This window comes from Podarcis bocagei (assembly GCF_964188305.1).
Source record: "Podarcis bocagei genome assembly, chromosome: 7".
In the NCBI taxonomy this organism is placed as follows: Eukaryota; Metazoa; Chordata; class Lepidosauria; order Squamata; family Lacertidae; genus Podarcis; species Podarcis bocagei.
The window spans coordinates 17,867,482-17,889,015 of NC_138132.1; the positions used below are offsets into that span (position 1 = coordinate 17,867,482).

General features: G+C 43.1%; 1 protein-coding gene across 3 annotated transcripts; it reads right to left on the reverse strand.

Annotated features, from left to right (window-relative positions):
- Window positions 1–1,341: 1,341 nt before the first annotated feature.
- On the reverse strand, window positions 1,342–20,489 carry LOC308590165 (protein NKG7-like). Of its 3 annotated transcripts, none has more exons than XM_081199930.1 (6): window positions 20,156–20,489; window positions 19,588–19,693; window positions 5,522–5,749; window positions 5,124–5,270; window positions 3,961–4,074; window positions 1,342–2,709 (listed from the first exon to the last, which is right to left on the reverse strand). In XM_081199930.1, the coding sequence occupies exons 3-6, from the start codon at window positions 5,697–5,699 to the stop codon at window positions 2,669–2,671; spliced, it is 480 nt and encodes a 159-aa protein (XP_081056056.1). In that variant the 5' UTR covers window positions 5,700–5,749; window positions 19,588–19,693; window positions 20,156–20,489; the 3' UTR covers window positions 1,342–2,668. The 3 variants fall into 3 exon arrangements, with proteins under 3 accessions (XP_081056056.1, XP_081056055.1, XP_081056054.1); XM_081199929.1 differs by lacking the exons at window positions 3,961–4,074; window positions 5,124–5,270; window positions 5,522–5,749 and adding exons at window positions 14,751–14,864; window positions 15,727–15,873; window positions 16,121–16,348 and having other exon boundaries at window positions 20,156–20,280; XM_081199928.1 differs by lacking the exons at window positions 1,342–2,709; window positions 3,961–4,074; window positions 5,124–5,270; window positions 5,522–5,749 and adding exons at window positions 12,244–12,727; window positions 14,751–14,864; window positions 15,727–15,873; window positions 16,121–16,348 and having other exon boundaries at window positions 20,156–20,276.
- Window positions 20,490–21,534: the final 1,045 nt, after the last annotated feature.

Here is a 21,534-nt window from a genome sequence, read left to right on the forward strand (position 1 = left end):
TCCGAGTCGTTTATGCTCTGCTATACTCTGCTGTGCGATGACTGTCTTCTTGTTGGAGTGAATCTCTAAGCTGTGAGTCCACAGCACTTTGACCTGTTCCTGTGTAGAAGGTGGTCTCTGGAAGTGCTACCCCAGCTTGCCTGGCCCAGTCAGGGCTGAAGTGGATGAGTCCAGTCCGTGGCACTGGCTCAAGGGCGATGCTGACACCTACCAGTGTAGATCCATTAGTTTCAATCGGTCAGTTTAGTTGGATACAACCTTGACTTTTGTTGTTATGAATGGAGGAAAATGCACTGACACGTGGGAGGTGAAGAACCAATGACCAAAAGCATAGAAACACCCCACAAACAAATTAAGATCAAGGCTGGATGAATGGATGCTCAATAAAGACTGGACATAGTAATAATAATTTTAAGCTAATCTCTTTTGCAAGCATATCAGGATGAATAAATAGGTCATCTAGCTGAACCTTCTGTCACATTCAGGTCTGATTAAAATGCTAGAAATGAACTCAGGAAGAATTTGCATGTGAGTAATGTAGATAATGGTTTTTCCAGTAGTGATGTATGGAAATGAGAGCTGGACCATAAAGAAGGCTGATCGCCAAAGAATTGATGCTTTTGAATTATGGTGCTGGAGGAGACTCTTGAGAGTCTCATGGACTGCAAGAAGATCAAACCTCTCCATTCTTAAGGAAATCAGCCGTGAGTGCTCACTGGAAGGACAGATCGTGAAGCTGAGGCTCCAATACTTTGGCCACCTAATGAGAAGAGAAGACTCCCTGGAAAAGACCCTGATGTTGGGAAAGATGGAGGGCACAAGGAGAAGGGGACGACAGAGGACAAGATGGTTAGACAGTGTTCTCGAAGCTACCAGCATGAGTTTGATCAAACTGCGGGAGGCAGTGGAAGACAGGAGTGTCTGGCGTGCTCTCAACATCAGTTGTCTTTGCAGAGATGTTTGCAGGTGCAGAAAACCATTGAAAAAGAATGCAAGCACTCTCTAAACCTCAGGAAACCCTTGAAAAACCCTTTTGGTAACCCAAAAACTCCACCAAACTCCACCACAATTGCTCCCTCCAAATCTCCTTTCTTGAACTTGAACTCTCTGCAGGCCTCAAACTTCAGTGTAAAAGGCTCCTGGGATTGCAAGACCACGTTTTTGCACCGTTTTAGGGCTGTGCCCCCCCTTCTGTGCCACTTCTGGGTTCGCAGTGATGCGTGCATGCACAGTCATGTATGCCTTGAACATGTGTAAATGGAAGGTTGTCTGTAAATCCAAAAGCATATTTCTGTCTTTGTAATGAGGTTTCCTTTTAGGCTTGGAAATCTGTGTGCTTGCGTTAAAAATATTCTTTATTAAAATCAAAAGCTGTGAGGCAAACAGAGGAATCACAATAGTCATTTGCACATACACAATATTTAGAATTTGAAGGCCAAAACTCAAAGCAAACAATGCCATCCATAGATAATTTCATTCTGCTTGATCATACAAGATGCCTGTCTTTCTCATTCCTTACTTTAACCCAGCCACTGAATGAATAATAATATTGCTTAGCATCATTCTTAATTTGTAATACAGACATACCTCGGGTTGAAGTAGCTTCAGGATAAGTATTTTCGGCTTGCGCGTTACTTCTGGGTTTTGCAGCTTGCGCATGCACAGACAGAATGATGTCACGCACATGCGCAGAAGCGGCAAATCGTGACTCACGCACGCGCAGACGTGAGTTGCATTCACTTCTGGATGCGAACGGGGCTCTGGAACGGATCCCGTTCACATCCAGAGGTACCACTGTACTAGCATGTGTTCAGCCAATACTATACTGTAAATATTTTGTAACCTCTAGAAAGAAATATTTTTAAGGGTTTCCTTCTGAATTGGGAGTAGCCTATCTGTTTGCTCTCCAGATGTTGGTGAACTCCAGCTCCGTTCTGCCCCAGCTAACATGGTCAAAGGCCAACGGACAAGGATGATGGGAGTTGTAACTAGGGTTGCCATAGGTCCAGTTTTTCCAGGACATATCTGGTTTTAGACAAAGCACACGTGTGCTCGGGAACTGCCTTCCAGGAGCACAAACAGCTGTGCCCTGCAAGCGCAAGCAACATGCCTCAGAGCGGGAGGAGCATCAGGGCTCCTTTGCGTGGTTCAACTGGGGCACGGCAGAGCTCCCAATCCCCAGCTGAGCCAGCCCCAGTGCTCCCCCTGCTCGCAGGCAAACCAGTGCCGGGCTGGGGACTCCTTTAACTGCTCAGCTGCAAGGAGTGGCAACCGCGCTCCCCACAGCCAGACAGTTTTACAGAGTCCCCAGCCCAGCACTTTAACTGCTCAGCTGAGCAGTTTCACAAAGCCCACTGTCCCCCTTATTATTATCATTATTTATTTATGATGATTTTTTTTTAATGTCCTTTCCTTTGGTTTAGAAGATTTGGCAGCCCTAATTTGTAACACAGCAACATTTGGAGCGCACTAAGTTGGCTGGTTCAGTATTCAGTTAACGGATTGCAATGTGCTGTGAATTTGTCATTCCTTAACTCCATTTCTAGTGTATAATGTGTCATCTTCATCATGAAAATATAGTCATTTCCTCCAGGTCCAACTTGTTCCAGTGTAGACTGTGTTTGTGACATCAACATAGCTCATCTGAAATTGTAGCACACTCTTTTCCTCATTCTGTTGCAGCAGCATTCAGGCGGAAAGCCAGCCCACCTATCAGGAGAGAAAAAGGGCCGGTGAGGGCATAGCCAGCGGAAAATAAAACACTATCTGAGATATCCAGATCACTGATCCCAGCATTACCTTCCTTTCTCTTCAGGGGAATCATGCCCTGATCCTCAAAGCCCTGCCATTCTAACAGGCCCAGTTCTCTCCCAGAGAATACATGGTTCATTTTGAGACTTCTAAAAGGGACTCTTCTTGCCAGGCATGCCTACATCTGTTTTCATAAGTATTTAAATAGATGCATTGTGGGATAATGCAGAACCTATCTGCGATGAGCTTTTTTACTTGGTTGTGGTGCCCGCCCTGTGGAATGCCCTCCCGTCAGAGGTCAAAGAAATAAAAAACTATCTGACTTTTAGAAGACATCTGAAGGCAGTCCTGTTTAGGGAAGTTTTTAATGCCTGGTGTTTTATTGTATTTTTAATATTTTGTTGGAAGCCGTCCAGAGTGGCAGGGTATTAACAATAATTATAATAAAATAATAACAAATAAGAAAAATAAAAATAAGCCACTTATCGAGAAGTGTTTTTCGGGATCAAAAAATAGATGAAAATTGTCTGTGAATGAAATAGGTAGTCTGTCTGCATTCATTCTAGAATATAATATCATTTTTACTCAGCCAAAGTCTCTGGGAGCGTTTGTAAGGAATAAGGCTAGTGAATTACAAATTGCTGAAGTTTGGCACAAATGCATTTCCGTAGTCCGGAAATCCTGCCGAAACACGTAAGCCAAAATTGTTTTAGATGTTTTTCCTGCCCTTCGAGCTGAATCTGGGGAAACCTGATTCCATCAGAGTGTTGGTATAATAATAATAACAATAAAATTTTTTTACTTATATCCCGCCCTCCCCAGCCGAAGCCGGGCTCAAAGCGGCTAATAACAATATGAAGGGAGAATGGCATTTCTGAATGCTTTTCAAGGCCAAAAAACACAGATGTAATCCATGCTTGAAGTAAAGTTGCACACCCAGGGGACTGGTTCAAATTCCACCCTCTTCCTCTCTTGCTGATAGTGGAATTGTGTGCACAGCATGTCACACCAGGAAATTGATCAATATATGAGCCTCCATCCGCAGCCAAAGTGGCACACTGCCAGGGGCACGACCACGTGATGATACTAAATGTGCAGCTCAGCCCCAGACTGTTCTGTAATGAAATAAACAGCTACCAACTCCATGCAAAGGCAAACCTTTATATAAAGATGCACATTTCCAGCATTTCCCACTTGACACATACTCACCAGTTATAAGGAAGAGAGGAAAGGAGGCCCAGCCCAAGCCCAAAGACCATCCATAATAGGCATTTCCTCTTGTCTCCCCTGTGTAGACGGCCATGGCAATCATGACGCAAAGAGCTATTAAGGAAAACTACATTAAGATATAAAGTTGCTTGTACATTAAATATTCCAGGCTGACCCTGAAGCTGCAGCTAGTGAAATGCAGTGGCTGACAGATGTGCCCTGGTTGCCAGATGGCTATGGGGATAGGGACAAAGGATCAAGTGGAACTGATTGTATTTAAGAGTTGTTGTTTTAAACTATTTTTTATTTATAATTGAGGTTTTTTAAATTGTTTTCACATTTTAGTTATTTATAATGTTTGTTGCCTTACCGTGTTGTCATTTGTTGGAAGCCACCCAGAGTGGCTGTAGCAACCCTGTCAGATGGGCAGCCTATAAATATATAACTTGGTAGTAGTAGTACAGTGGTACCTCAGGTTAAGTACTTAATTTGTTCCGGAGGTCCGTACTTAACCTGAAACTGTTCTTAACTTGAGGTACCACTTTAGCTAATGGGGCTTCCTGCTGCTGCTGCCGCGCCGCTGCTGCACAATTTCTGTTCTCATCCTGAAGCAAAGGTCTTTACTCGAGGTAATATTTCTGGGTTAGCGGAGTCTGTAACCTGAAGCATATGTAACCTGAGATACCACTGTAGTAGTAGTAGAAGAAGAAGGAGAAGGAGAAGGAGAAGGAGAAGGAGAAGAAGTAGACTATACAGTTGTATCTTGGAAGTCGAAAGGAATCCATTCCAGAACTCGTTTGAATTCCAAAAAGTTCTGAAACCAAAGCATGGCTTCTGATTGGCTGCAGGGAGCTCCTACTTCCGCCCTTGCAACATATCCATTGGATGTGCTTCCAGGGCAAAGAGAAAGCAGGGCTGAGCTGGCCAAGCATCCATTGGATCTAGAACCAGTCTCACCGCCCACAGAGCTCAACCTGACTGAAGCACCAGCCAAGAATTGGGCCTGATCATCCTGCTGCCCTCCCCTTCCTAGCTACATATCCATTGGAGTGGCTCCACCACTCACAAAACCCTGGAGGTGGAGAGAGGACTATTGGATAGGTCCTTCCATCATTGATTTAAGCGGGTCTGCTCAGATTATAACTTCACAGGATCCATCATACCTGCAACAATGCTGGCTATGGCTGCGGTCTTGGCCTTGGAGATGGAGCCAAATTGCACGCTAAAAAAGGTGCCACAAAGACCAATGCAAGAGACGGCTCCAGCGATCATCCCAAAGAACATGAAGGCTCGGGTAACATGGATGAAATCTTTCAGGAAGGAAGGAAGAGAAGGAGGTTAAATTCCCACAACAGCCATTTTGTCCTGGAACCCACTTCACTTTAATCAAAACATTAATTCCTCCCCCCCCCCAAAAAAAGCATGGAGTGAATGTGTTATCCCTAGTCACACTGGATTTTCAGGGAGTTGAGGAACTTTCAGCTGCCCCCCCCCCCCCCGCGCGCACAAGTTACTGTTGAATACTACAACTAGTACTCTGAGCAGAAGACAAAAAACTTACCTTTCACATCCATCCCAAATGAACCACAAGTATAAGTTGCCAGAACTTTAGCACAAGCTTTCCAGAGGCCAATGTGGCCCGAGGCATTTGCTAGCCAGTAGTCTGAGCCCAGGGCAATGAGGAGCAGCAGAAGGCTGATGAAAGCACCAACCACAGCACTGATCTGCAGGGCCTGCATTCTGCGAATGGTCAGATCTGTGACTGCTCAGCGTAACTGCGATGCCGAACCTGGGGAAGGGAGATAAGAAGAGAAGAAGAAGAAGAGTTTGGATTTGATATCCCGCCTTTCACTCCCCTTCAGGAGTCTCAAAGCGGCTAACATTCTCCTTTCCCTTCCTCCCCCACAACAAACACTCTGTGAGGTGAGCGGGGCTGAGAGACTTCAAAGAAGTGTGACTGGCCCAAGGTCACCCAGCAGCTGCATGTGGAGGAGTGGAGACACGAACCCGATAAGTTGCAGTTTATGTTTGGGTGTGCTTAAAATTTACATATCTGCCAAGAGGCCTACTGCAGATTGTGCTGTGGTGAAGATGTCCTCAGGCTGTATGTTTACTAATTCTCTGTTCCAAGTTCTCAGGGCGCAAGATAAACAAAATACAAACTGTGCTGCCTTTCACCACCCCGTTCTCATAAGTGGTCCTTCCTCCCAAAATAATTCCCACCTTGATCCTCTGAAAACTGCTGAGCGCCTTGGTGGACCACTTACTAATTTTACCTGCCTGTTGCTTAGCACCTACAAAGCCGCCCTGACATCTGTTAACTCAGTCAGGCAACAAGCCTATCTCTCTGTACATGCCTTAAAAAAGAATATAAAGTGCTGATAACCCGTCAAAAGAACATCTGCAGCAGAAAATGCTGGTCAGAACTAATTATTTGTAGCAAATGTGATATGCTTTGCCATCTTGGTTTTTTCCACCTCCTTCAAAAGCTTGATGGATAATGGCTTCGGAGATGGCCCTAAAGCTGTGGCACTCCCTCCTCACAGGTGTGAGTCTTGCACCATCATTATATAGCTTTTGGTGAATGCTAAAGAAACACCTCTTTACCCCCCCCCCCTCTTTGACACTGGAGATGTCAAAACGATTTTTAATTTTTTTTTTACAAAGTGCTGTACGTCAGTACTTTACTGGGTCTCCTCCACCACTTGACACCGTTTGCCTGTGATATAGCAGTAGCTAAATAAATACATTTGTGCACTGGATTATAATTATAATTATTTTTAGTTATTGAAAATACTGTATTTTTCCATTTATAAGACACCCCCTTGTATAAGAAAACCCCTATTTTTTTAACCCAAAATTAAGAAATTCAGTTGTTTAGCTTCTTTGGGGGGGTGGGGGAAGTTACTTCCGCCAATCGCTCACCCACGTGCCTGCCACTGCCGATTGCTTGCCACAGCCATTGCCGCGTGCACACCTCGCCGTATTCGCCAATTGTCTGCCCGTTCACCGCCACCAGCAGCACACCCACTCACTTGCCACAGCCGCCAATCACCTGCCCAGTTGCCTCTGCCAATCTCCTTCTTGCTGCTACCATTAATCACACACATTCATTCTCCCCCTGCATTCATTCTCCATGTATAAGCGAACACCCAATTTTTGCCTTTTTTTTTTTTTAGCAAAAAGCATTGTCTTATACACGGAGAAATATGATTTATGCCGCCATACATCTGCAGGTCTCTGAATCCTTCTTATGAACTGTTGACACTCTTTTATAGCTCTGCATTCAGATATGTGGATAGTGATAGAGATCTTTGTGGGGTTTGTATGCCTCACTTCTATATCTTTTAAGATCTATCAGATTGATGGACACTTTGGCTAGAAAAATTATATGCCTGAGCTGAAGAATGGTGGCTAGCAGTGTCAATTGCGGGCAAACAACTGCTCTCCCCACCCTCCCCACACAACTCCATTTCCTCAAGCTGCAACCGCCCCAGAACTACTTCTGCTTTGTGCCTACTTGTGCCCCAGTTAGTAAGTTAATGGAATTGAAACAGAAGGGTTGGGTGGGAGAGGAGGAAGACATGAAGAGAACCAAACAAATTGCCATCCATTCACTCAGGAGTCATTTCTGTGAATGGTGTTTGGCTCAGGACAAATAACTGAATGACATATATCTGCTCTCCTTCCCTCCCTCCCTTCTTCTATCATCGTTCACCTTCATTGATTCGACCTCAGCCTTTGACAGAAAACAAGACTTTTTGTGGAGAAAACTGGGGACTAAGATGGACAGGTGCCTCTGCTGAGTTTAAATTAAGAACTTCAAGCTTCAAGTCAGAGTAGACTGAGAAGGCCAGTTGTCAGGGCCAATAGACTCAGCCAGAGCAGTTAGACAAGGTTGTTTGCCAGCTCCCATTGTAACTATCCAGCCTCCCAAAATTTAAAAACCTCTTGTGATGGTTTGACCCCTTTCCGTTTGAACAGTACAAATTCCACAAATACTTTCCATATCTCCTTAAAATCATTTCTCCTACATATTCCCCATTTTACCTTAATAGCACATGTTAATTTATCATTAGTAGCTATACCCCACACCTCTTTATACCATTCTTCTATTTTATATTCACCTTGCCCCTTCCACTTCCTAGCTATAAAAACTCATACAACTGTCAATAAATTTGTGAGCAAGCCCTTCATAGCCTGCAAACCTTCCACCTCATCATAAATTGATAACAATGCTACCTCTGGAATTTCAGACAGCTTTAACCCATTTTTCCCCCCGAATGTTTCTCTATTACCTGCATATTTTCCAGTGGGTTTTTGATTGTTAGCAAGGCATCATGTGCAAATAAACTTATTTTCTCTTTTCCATTATTGCTTATGCCTTATATATTTCTAATTTCTCAAATTACATTGGCCAGAGTTTCAATGTTCAGAGTTTCAATGATCAATACAAATAAAATAGGGGAAAGGGGGCACCCTTGTCTTGTAGCTCGAACTAGTGTTCATTCTGTTATACCATTGTTCACAATGACATATGCCTTGTTCCTCAAATATAATTGATTTATTAATCCCTTAAATCGTTTTCCAAATCCTAAGCCTTCTATAATCATTTTTAATGCCAACCATTCTACATAGTCAAATGCCTTACAAATATCCAGTGCTACTATACCAACTTTCAGTTTATTTCTTCTTATTATATCCTTTGCTGGGATTGCTGAGCTTCCAGGTCCTGCTGCTGCTCCTTCAGACCATTGCTGCTCCTTCAGACCATCCACTGGCCTTTTCTGAGTCTGCCTCCCTTCAAGAGGAGAGATCACTGATGGCATTTCCTAACAAGAGTAGGCTAAGCATAGGTGAAGGCAACCAGTATAAGCCCCTCTTCCAGGCAACATATTTGCTTACCGCACGTCAGATCTCCAGAGAGATGTTTCTGCACACCAAAAGCCTCCAGTTCACAGCTCAGTCCTTCTCTCTACTTCTCCTTTGCTCTGTATTCAAAGGTTACAGCACACAAACAACTTGCAAAAGGCCTTCAGCATTAGCAAGAGGAAATGGTGCAACTCAACTGGATTGCCACTGTGTTCCAGAAATGATCAAGAAGCCAACTGCCAACAGCAAGGCAAAAAGTGGGCAGAGCAACAAAGATTAACTTCTCTGAAGTCTTATCCTGTGTTGGGGAGACCACCCCATCCCAATCTCCCATAAGGCACCAGTTCTCATATGGAAAATCCACCAGTCTATAAATAAGTCCTTTGTGAAAAGAGAAGTGTGGATTTTGAAAGTTGTTTTGGTTTGCATATTGTTACAGAAAGTGTGATTCAAATGCAGACTGAATCAAATCCCCACCCCTAGGGCTAACTTGGCTGTCTCAATCCCCATCTTTCCACTCTCTGGCGAAGTTGGACTTGTACCCTAGGAGTTGTGTTTTGTTAGGGGACATACTGAAGCTTATGCAATTTGTAGCTCACTTTACTTTGCAACGGTTCTTGTTCGTTTATTTGTTCAATTTATATCTCACCCTTCTTCCCAAAGGATTGCCCTCCCGACTTCTGGTCTGATCGCCATGGCCTTTGGCTGCTTTCCATGGCACTGCACTCCAGTCATGCAGGAATTCAGGGGTAATATGGGAGTAATTATCCCTGCCCTCCCCCCGGGTGGGGGGGACTGGCCGTCACCCACGGATCATCTGATAACTGCCACTCGCTACAGAAGGTGGGGGCAGGGACCCTGGGTGTTGAGCACTGCAAAAATTGGAAACTCGCCATCGCCATCGCCATGAGCATCCCTGTTCTTTAAAAATTAATCAAATCTGAACTTACAAACAGGCGTGTTCTGGAAGAAGGAGACAAAAAAAGACCTGCTAAGTAATTCAGTCACTGAGTGCCAAGCTTTGAACTGAGAAGGACTTTCTTCGTTTTCTATGGTTTATGTGAGGTGAGTGGCTGTTTCCTTTCTATACTTGCTATTTCACGATTTGGCAAGCCTCATTAAGAAATATCAAATTAATCAAATGGAATGCAGGAGGAACTGTATAAAAACTTGAGAATTTGATGCTTCATGGCGCAGTCATCTGTAGAGGGCTCTAATTAGAACTGGTGAAAACTAGATAAAATGCCAAACTGTGGTGCAGTTAGCTGATGGATTACAGCTGGGGTATATCTCACACAAAAACTGCATCTGCTTGTATGGATTTTCATCGTACAGTGGTGCCTCGCAAGATGAAATTAATTCATTCCGCGAGTTTTGTCGCCTTGCGATTTTTTTCGTCTTGCGAAGCACGGTGTCGGGAAAGTTTTGGAAAAGCTTCAAAAATACCAAAGTCTTTAAAAACCTCAAAAAAGGCTACCACACCGCGTTCTATGAGTTGCTCCTCGAACTCAAGTCGCAGCTGTATTAACGGTGTTAAGAAAAAGGAAACAAACTTGCAAGACGTTTCCGTCTTGCGAAGCAAGCCCATAGGGAAAATCGTCTCGCGAAGCAGCTCAAAAAACAAAAAACCCTTTCTTCTAGCGAGTTTTTTGTAATGCGAGGCATTCGTTTTGCGAGGTACCACTGTATATCAATTATTAAAGTGAAGGTGAATCTTTGGTCTTGGCGAGCTTTCCCTAGGGCTCAGGGAGAGCAAGCTTGGATTTTAGAGGAATCAAACAATTATTAATTGTGGAATATATTCAATGGCATTGCTGTCTATGGAACATCTTTAATTGGACTCGGGAAACATCTGCTCATTAAGAGACTCAAAAAATTATTCTGAATTTCATTAAACAAAGGAAAGTTGGAAGACAGCCCAGAACTTTAGAGATAAGAGCTTGGTATGAAGATTGAACCCTTCGAGGGAGTACAGTGCTTAAAATGACTGACAACAAACACAACAAAATTCCTGTCGCATGTCAACATATTTATGGATTTCTAAACATGATTGAAAGTCACATAACAGTGACTGTGATAACGATAAAGGGTTTGGAAGGGAATTTTGATATTGGAAATAAACAACAGAGAAAAATGCAGGAACATGTGAGAAATGTAGATAATAGTTGTGCTGCATCTGATGTCTTTGCAGGGATGTTTGCAGGTGCAGAAAACAATTGAGAAAGTATGCAAGCACTCTCTAAACCTCAGGAAACCCTTGAAAAACCCTTTTGGTAACCCAAAACTCAACCAATCTCCATCAAAATTGCTCCCTCCAAATCTCCTTTCTCAAACTCAAACTCTCTGCAGGCATCAAACCTCAGTGCAAAAGGCTCCTGGGATTGTGAGACACCGTTTTTGCACCATTTTTGTCATTTCCATGCTCTTTTACGGCCGTTTCCCCCCTTTCCATGCCACTTCTGGGTTCGCGGTGATGCATGCATGCACAGTCATGTATGCCTTGAACATGTGTAAATGGAAGGTTGCCTGTAAATCCAAAAGCATATTTCTGTCTTTGTAATGAGGTTTCCTTTTAGGCTTGGGAATCTGTGTGCTTCACTTAAAAATATTCTTTATTAAAACCACAAACTATGAGACAAACAGAGGAATCACAATAGTCATTTGCACATAGACAATATTTAGAATTTGAAGGCCAAAACTCAAAACAAACAATGTCATCCATAGATAATTTCATTCTACTTGATTCATACAAGATGCCTGTCTTTCTCATTCCTTACTTTTAACCCAGCCACTGAATGAATAATAGAATCATAGAATCATAGATTTGGAAGAGACCACAAGGGCCATCGAGTCCAACCCCTTGCCAAGCAGGAAACACCATCACCAATAATATTGCTTAGCATCATTCTTAATTCATAATACTAGCATGTGTTTAGCCAATACTGTACTCTATATAACCTCTAAAAAGAAATGTTTTTAGGGGACCAAAAAGGGTTTCTTTCTGAATTGGGAGTAGCCTATCTGTTGCTCTCCAGATGTTGGTGAACTCCAGCTCCATTCTGCCCCAGCTAGCATGGTCAAAGGCCAATGGACAAGGTTGATGGGAGTTGCAACTAGGGTTGCCATACGTCCAGTTTTTCCAGGACATATCTGGTATTTAAAGGGTGAAAACGCTGTCCGGGGGGATTTTTTTTTTATTGCCAAAATGTCCAGGGTTTTTTGGTTTTATACAAAGCACACTTGTGCTCAGGAACTGCCTTCCAGGAGCATGAACAGCTATGCCCTGCAAGCGCAAGCAACATGCCTCAGAGCGGGAGGAGCATCAGGGCTCCTTTGCGTGGTTCAACTGGGGCATGGGAGAGCTCCCAATCCCCAGCTGTGCCAGCCCCAGAGCTCCCCACGCCTGTGGGCAAACCAGTACCAGGCGGGGGGCTCCTTTAACTGCTCAGCTGCCAGGAGCGGCAAACACGCTCCCCACAGCTAAAAAGTTTTACAGAGCCCCCAGCCCAGCACTTTAACTTCTCGGCAGTTTCACAAAGCCCACTGTCCCCCTTATTATTATCATTATTTATTTATCATGATTTTTTTATGTCCTCTTCTTTGGTTTAGAAGTTTTGGCAGCCCTAATTTGTAACACAACAGCATTTGGAGCGCACTAAGTTGGCTGGTTCAGTATTCAGTTAACGGATTGCAATGTGCTGTGAATTTGCCATTCCTTAATGCCATTGCTATTGTATAATGTGTCATCTTCATCATGAAAGTATAGTCATTTCCTCCAGGTCCAACTTCTTCCAGTGTAGACTGTGTTTGTGACATCAACATAGCTCATCTGAAATTGTAGCACACTCTTTTCCTCATTCTGTTGCAGCAGGATTCACACGGAAAGCCAGCCCACCTATCAGGAGAGAAAAAGGGCTGGTGAGGGCATAGTCAGCAGAGAATGACCGCTCCTCGCTTAAAATGGGGGGCGCCCCGTGCGTGGACACGTGCAGCCCTAGATCTGGAGTGGCCCCATCAGCATAGGCTTGGCTTTGCCTTCCCTCAGGTGGGATACCTGGAGGTCTCCGCCTACCTCAGTCAGTTGTCCAATCCCACCTGGGGGAAGTGTTGCCAAGGAGACCAGGCCAGTTGGGGAGGGATTACCTGCACACATAATAGAGGGAGGATCTTACCTGGGAATCCTTACTTGGCTCCAGAGCTTCTCCCACCCTACCCACCCTCAGTTAATGTCTTCTTTTGCAGGTTAACTTTTCTTCACAGGTATGCGGGCACTGCTACGCTAAGGTCGCTGTTAAAGGACCAGAAAGGAATTTCCTTGCATTGGCAGGTTTCGCCTTTCCCGTAGCAAAACGTCACAACTTTGGCGGTATCAGGCCTTGGGCGGAATCTTTTAGTCCATCTTCCTCTTTGCGGCGGCGATACCAGGGTTCCCCATTAAAGGGGTTTCTGAAGGGAGGCTTTGACCGTATGCCGAAAGGTCGTCATTGCTCTCCCCTACGGCGGCGTAGTAACGGGGGCGGTTATCTCTGCTTGAACATATGTTCTCCAGAGCCGGCCCATCCCCCCCCCCACACTGGATAACCCTGAAGCTCCTAAGTCCCCGGCTGGGGACTGGGGAGGGAGAACGCCCAATGCCTGAGCCAAGGCCTACCCACATTTGAAATTTAATAAAGTTGTGGCCAATTTAATCCCATAGCACATTGTCTTGAGTCGTTATTCCACATGACGGGGAGGATCACTCGGGATCTGGGGACTCTGCCTGTCCATGCAATAAAACACTATCTGAGATATCCAGATCACTGATCCCAGCATTACCTTCCCTTCTCATCAGGGGGATGATGCCCTGATCCTCAAAGCCCTGCCATTCTAACAGGCCCAGTTCTCTCCCACAGAATACATTGTTCATTTTGAGACTTCTACAAGGGACTCTTCTTGCCAGGCACGCCTCCATCTGTTTCCATAAGTATTTAAATAGATGCATTGTGGGATAATGCAAAACCTATCTGCAATGAGCTTTTTTACTTGTAGGTTGTGGCGCCAGCCCTGTGGAACGCCCTCCCATCAGAGGTCAAGGAAATAAAAAACTATCTGACTTTTAGAAGATATCTGAAGGCAGCCCTGTTTAGGGAAGTTTTTAATGTTGTGTTTTATTGTATTTTCTATATTTTGTTGGAAGCTGCCCAGAGTGGTTGGGGAAACACAGCCAGATGGGCGGGATTTAGCTAGTTAGTTAGTTAGTTAGTTAGTTAGTTAATTAGTTAGTTATAAACCCATTTATCAAGAAATTCTTTTCGGGATCAAAAAATAAATGCAGATTGTCTGTGAATGAAATAAATAGTCTGTCTCCATTCATTCTAGAATATAATATCATTTGTACTCAGCCAAAGCCTCTGGGAGCATTTGTAAGGAATAAGGCTGGTGAATTCCTGAAGTTTGGCACAAATGCATTTCCGTAGTCCAGAAATCCTACTGACACACTTAGATCAAGCTTAATTCAGATGTTTTTCCTGCCCTTTGAGCTGAATCTGGGGAAACCTGATTCCTTCAGAGTTTTGGTAAGACGGGAGAAAGACATTTCTGAATGCTTTTCAAGGCCTAAAAACCCAGAAGTAATCCATGCTTGCAGTAAAGAAGCACACCCAGGGGATTGTGTCACATTCCACCCTCTTCCTCTTTTGCTGATAGTGGAATTGTGTGCACAGCATGTCACACCAGGAAATTGATCAATATATGAGCCTCCATCCGCAGCCAAAGTGGCACACTGCCAGGGGCGCGACCACGTGATGATGCTAAATGTGTAGCTCAGCCCCAGACTGTTCTGTAATGAAGTAAACAGCTACCAACTCCATGCGAAGGCAAACCTCTAGATAAAGACGCACATTTTCAGCATTTCCCATTTGACACATACATGCACTCACCAGTTATAAGGAAGAGAGGAAAGGAGGCCCAGCCCAAGCCAAAAGACCATCCATAACTGAACTGTGTTCCCGCACACCCTGTGAAGGTGGCCATGGCAATCATGACGCAAAGAGCTATTAAGAAAAAATACATTAAGATATAAAGTTGCTTGAAGCTGCAGCTAGTGAAATGCAGTGGCTGACAGATGTGCCCTGGTTGCCAGATGGTTACAGGGATGGAGTCAGGGACCAAGTGGAACTTATTGTATTTAAGCATTGTTGTTTTAAACTATTTTTTATTTCTAATTTTTTCTAAAAAAATTGTTTTCACATTTTAGTTATTTATAATTTTTGATGTCTTATAGTGTTGTCATTTGTTGGAAGCCACCCAGAGTGGCTGTAGCAACCCAGTCAGAAGGGCAGCCTATAAATATATAACTTAGTAGTAGTAGTAGTAGTAGTAGTCATATATTGGAAGTCGAAAGGAATCCGTTCCGGAAGTCGTTTTGAATTCCAAAAAGTTCTGAAACCAAAGCGTGGCTTCTGATTGGCTGCAGGAAGTCCCTGATTCCACCTTTGAAACATATCCATTGGATGTGCTTCCAGGGCAAGGAGAAAGCAGGGCTGAACTGGCCAAGCATCCATTGGATCTGGAACCAGTCTCACCGCCCACATGCCATAGCATTGGACTTGAGCTAAACCTGACTGAAGCACCAGCCAGGAATTGGGCCTGATCATCCTGCTTCCCCACACCCCCGCTACATATCCAGTGGAGATGTGGTAGGTGGGTCACAAAACCCTGGAGGTGGACAGAGGACTATTGGATAGCACCTTTCATTATTGATTTCAGTGGGTCTGCTCAGAGTACAACTTCATTGGATTCAAGTAAGAACATATTGGGTGGACATTTCAGCTTGGCACAGTCTACAGCTTTGTGTTCAGGGACTTGAGGGGCTTGAACTGACTGGAAGCAGATGCTTATGACCCCCCATAATACCTGCAACAATGCTGGCTATGGCCGCAGTCTTGGCCTTGGAGATGGAGCCAAATTGCACGCTAAAAAATGTGCCACAAAGACCAATGCAAGAGATGGCTCCAGCAATCATCCCGAAGAACAGGAAGGCTCGTGTAGCATGGACGTAATCTTTCAGGAAGGAAGGAAGAGAAAGGAAGAAGGAGGTTAAATGTCAACAGCCATTTTGTGCTTGAACCCACTGCACTTGAATCAAAACATTAATTCCTCCCCCCCCAAAAAAAAAGCACGGAGTGAATGTCTTATCCCTAGTCACACTGAATTTTCAGGGAGTTGGGGAACTGTCAGCTGCCCCCCCCCCCAAGTTACGGTTGAATACTACACCACTAGTACTCTGAGCAGAAGACAAAAAGCTTACCTCTCACATCCATCCCAAATGAACCGCAAGTTTCAACTAATCCAATATTAACACAAGTTCTCCAGAGGCCAGTGTAGCTCACTTCATTTTCCAGCCAGTAGTCTGAGCCCAGGGCAATGAGGAGCAGCAGAAGGCTGACGAAAGCACAAACCACGGCGCCAATCTGCAGGGCCTGCATGGTGCGAATGGTCAGATCTGTGACTGCTCAGCGTAACTGGGATGCCGAACCTGGGGAAGGGAGACACGCACATTATTCCACATAGGTTGCAAATTATGTTTGGGTGTTCTTAAAATTTGCATATGTGACAAGAGGCCTACCACAGATTGTGCTGTGGCGAAGATGTCCTCCGGCTGTACGTTTAATACTTCTCTGTTTCAGGTTCTCAGGACGCAAGGTAAACAGAAAACAAACAAACTGTGCTGCCTTTCACCACCCCGTTCTCATAAGAGGTCCCTCCTCCCAAAATAATTCCCCATTTTGATCCTCTGAAAACCGCTGAGCACCTTGGTGGACCACTTACTAATTTTACCTGCCTGTTGCTTAGCAACTGTAATATGCTTTGCCCTCTTGGTTTTTCCCAGCTCCTTCAAAAGCCTGATGGATAATGGCTTTGGAGATGGCATTCTCGTGGACTGCTCTAAAGCTGTGGCACTCCCTCCTGACAGGTGTGAGTCTTGCACCATCATTATATGGCTTTTGGTGAATTAAGACACACCTCTTTACCTTGGTCTTTGACACTGGAGATGTATAAACAATTTTTAAATGATTTTTTTTACAAAGAACATCAATACTTTACTGGGTCTCCTCCATCTTTTGACATCGTTTGCCTGCAATATAGCAGTAGCTGAATAAATACATTTATAATTATAATTTTTATTTATTTATTGAAATTATATACCACCCTATATCCACAGCTCTCTGAATCCTTCTCATGAACTGTTGACACTCTTTTGTAGCTCTGCATTCAGATAAAAATATGTGGATAGTGATAGAGACCTTTGTGGGTTTTGTATGCCTCACTTCTATATCTTTTGTAAGTATATTAGGATATATCAGATTGATAAACACTTCGGCTAGAAAAATTATATGCCTGAGCTGAGGGTTGCAGTGTCAATCACAGGCACACACCTGCTTCCCCCCCTCCCTCCCCACACACCTCCATTGTCTCATGCTGCAACCACCCCAGAACTACTTTTGCTTTGTACCTGTTTGTGCCCCACTTAGTAGGTTAATGGAATTGAAACAGAAGGGTAGGATGGGAGAGGAGGAAGACATAAAGGGAACCAAACAAATTGCCATCCATTCACTCAGGAGTCATTTCTGTGAATGGTGTTTGGCTCAGGATGAATAACCAAATGGCATATATCTGCTCTCCTTCCCCCCTCCCTTCTTCTCTCATCGCTCACCTTCATTGACTCGACCTTAGCCGTTGACAGAAAAGAAGACTTTTTATGGAGAAAACTGGAGACTGAGGTAAAGTTCTTAACCCGAGGTACTACTACTCAAAATCATTTCTCCTACATATTCCCCGTCTTAGCTTAATAGCACATGTTAACTTATCATTAACAGCTACTATATATCCCACACCTCTTTATACCAATAAATTTTTGAGCAAGTCCTTCATAGCCTGTGAACCTTCCACCTCATCATAAATTGATAACAAGGCTACCTTTGGACTTTCAGTCAGCTTTAACCCAGGTTTTTTTCAAATGTGTGTCTATTACCTGTATATTTCCCAACGGATTTTTTATTGTTAGCAAGGTGTCATGTGCAAATAAACTTATTTTCTCTTTTCCATTATTGCTTATTCCTTTTATATTTTTATCTTCTCAAATTACATTGGCCAGAGTTTCAATGATCAATACAAATAAAATACAAAAATTGTCTTGTACCTTGGGCTAGTGTTATTTGTTCCGTTATACCATTGTTCACTACGAGATATGCCTTATTTCTCAAGTATGATTGATTTATTAATCCTTTAAATAATTCTCCAAATCCTAAACTTTCTGTAATCATTTTACCACAGGTTATTCTACACAGTCAAATGCCTTACAAATACCCAGTGCTACTATACCAGCTTTCAATTTATTTCTTATTATATCTATTTTATTCAGCACTCTTCCTATTAAACTGGACATCTGTCTTCTTGCTACAAAGCCATATTGGTTTTATTTATATATTTTTACATAAAATTATTCATCCTTTTTGCCATTATTGTGGTCAATATTTTAGCATCTTAATTTATTAGGGAAATCATGGGACAATCCTGGGTCCTTCATATCTTTTCCTGGTTTTGAAATATAGATAATTATTGATTGTTCCCATGATAGAGGGATCCTCTCACTCTCTATTACTGAATTATTTAATATTTTTAATTTAGGAACCAATATATTTTTAAATACCTTATAATATTTTGTTCCCATTCCATCTGCTCCTGGGGCTTTCCCCCCTTTTAGTTTACCTATAATTCCTCTATTTCTTTTTCTGAAATTGGTTGTTCCATAACCTCTCTATCTCTACTTTCTACGTTTATCTTCCAATTTCCATATTCATTAATTTTAGGTATTAAGTTTTTTAAAACAAAATTTCTTCTTGTCCCCCCCCCATCACTCTCCAAACATCTTTCATACCCCTTTTCCATAATTTTAGCTAATCCTGTAGCGTTATTACATCTTTCCTCTGGGGTAGGATTTTACTTATCTAATACCATATTGAAATCTCCTGCTATAATCACATAGCTTTTTTGAATGTCCTCCATTTCCTTAAACACTTAAATTCCACCTGATTTTCATTAGGAGCTTAAATATTAATCATAGTGTATTCTTCCACTGCCACTGTTCCCTGGATTATAACGTATCTTCCCTCAGGATCTTTCTTCATCTTTACTATACTAAACCCACATCTCTTTGAAATTATAGTTGCTACCCCTCTTGATTTTGAAGTACCATATGCTTTCTCATAATTATTTATACCTCTCAGTTTGAGTTCATTAACCCCCTCTTTTGTATGATGTGTTTCATGTAAAAATATTATATCTGCTTTATCTTTATTCAGTAATGTTTCTATCCTCCTTTTCATACTCTACCCCAGTCCTTTAACGTTTAAAGTTGAAATCCTTATTTCGTTATCCAAGAGTTAAATCTAGTTCTTAATTTCTGGTCTCGTGTCTTAGGATACTTATCTAACCCATTCCCCATCCCAGTCAACACCCTCTCCATCCCTTCCATACCCATACATTCCAATTTATCTTTCCTGCTATTTTTCTGAGGTATTTCACCTCTCCCATTATCCTAATTGTCCTCTCAAAAGGGGGGGGGGAGAAAGAGAGAGGTTCCTCCGATCACAGAGCCACAGCAGAACTTCTCAGTGATCAGAGATCACTGATGACATTTTCTAACATGAGTAGGCTAAGCATAGGTGAAGGCAACCAGGATAAGCCCCTCTTCCAGGCAACATATCTACTTACCCCACGTCAGATCTCTAGAGAGATGTTCCTGCACACTGAAAGTCTCCAGCTCACAGATCAGTCCTTCAGCATTAGCAAGAGGAGATGAAGTAACCTGCCTGGATGACTGTTACATTCATAGTTCAACGTCAAGGCAAAAAGAGGGGAAACGAACAAAGGTTAATTGTACCTTCAGATAAGCAGGCTACTTTTCAAATACACTCACGTTACTTCCCTGTGCAGGCAAGCAAAGAGCATGATGGGAGAAATGTGGCTCAGAAAGAGCCCTGAGTGCCAAAGAGATGCCTCTGTCTGAGGTTCCCTGTTTCTGCTTTGTGCAGTGAATTGGGGACACATAATTCTGCAAGGGGTTCCCCCATGGTGGTATTGATATTGGCAACCTTCTTGTCATGTTTGCAGACATCTTTGTAACACAGAGTGGTCTGGTGCCAGAAGTCAGCTCCCCATAGAGCCGTCTTCCATTCTGTGATCATGACCAAGCCAGCTGCTGGTGAAGTTGGACTTGCACTAGGAGCTGAGTTTTGTTAAGTAACCTACTGGAGCTTATCCAATTTATAGCTCACTTTACTTTGTATCCTTTGTATTCTTGCTTGTTTATCCATTCAATTTATATCTTGCCCTTCTTCCCAAAGTGTTTACTTCCAAAGCATTCGTCCTTCCAGACCTGAAGGTCTGCTTTATGCAGTAGAGGATGAGACTGTTATGATATGAGTACTCAGCAGCTGCGAACAAGCTCGATGTTTACATCACATGATGGGTCTAAGCGTGGGACAGGAAGTTCCAAGCTATTCTCAGAGTTGTGTTCTCAGTGTAACATGAAACCTTCCTGTTGTTTGTGTCCAGGAGGAGTGAGTCAGTTGCTCGGGGGATTCTGAGTGAGAAGTCATGCTTTTGTACAGTGTACAGTCAGGAATAAAAGTAGCAATGAAATAGACTACTTTTCAGACTGTTTTCTTCCTCCTGCTACTATGCAAGGGGGAAGGGAGTGTCAAAAGGGAGGTGTCGCTTATTCAAGACCTCCCTGGTCTGTCCGGATGCCAGCCAGGGTAGGTCACCGGCAACAGGCCCTGAGAGCCTGGGAAGAGGAGCCGGCCTTTCCCGAGGGGGCCAGTTTCCAACAGAGACATGATACCAACTGCCCTCTATGCATGCATGCACGGTCGTTCATGCCTTGAATGTGCAGAAATGGAGAGCTGCATGTAAATCCAAAGGAACATTTCTGTCTTTGTAATGACTTTGCCTTTTAGGCTTGGGAATCTGGGTGCTTGTGTTAAAAATATTCTTTATTAAAACCACAAGCTGTGAGACAAACAGAAGAATCACAATAGTCATGTGCACATACAGAATTTGAAGGCCAAAGACTCAAAGCAAATAATGCAATTCATAGATAATCCCTTTCTGCTTGATTCATAAAAGGTGCCCATCTTACTCATTCCTTACCTTTTTTTATTATAATTTTATTTGCATCCTTACAAACTATTCAAAAGGAACGTGTAAAAAAAGCAAAAGGAATAGAAAAAGAAACTACAAATGACTGATAACAAAAAACAAAACAAAAAACCACCCCCACAGATAGACTTCCCTTCCCCTCCTTCCCTGGTTTCTTTTGTTTTCCACTTCTGCATATTCTAAGTTGCCAAAATCTAGTCTTTTTACTCTTTATCGCCCGCTTTCTCTTACACTGCTGAATTTATTCAAGGCCTGCCAATCTGTTCGCATATATATAGTGATTTTTTAAAAAATACTCAACATTTTCCAGTCCTTTTTATATACTTGACCATCTTGTTCTCGTATCTTTCTAGTCAGACATGCTAACTCCTCATATTCCAGCATCTTGAAATGTCATCTCTAGTCGGTACATTGTTTGTTCTCCATTTTTGTGCAAGCAAAATTCGAGCTGCTGTAGTGGGGGGGGGGAGCCCTTCTGTTGCTACCATTCCCCCCCAA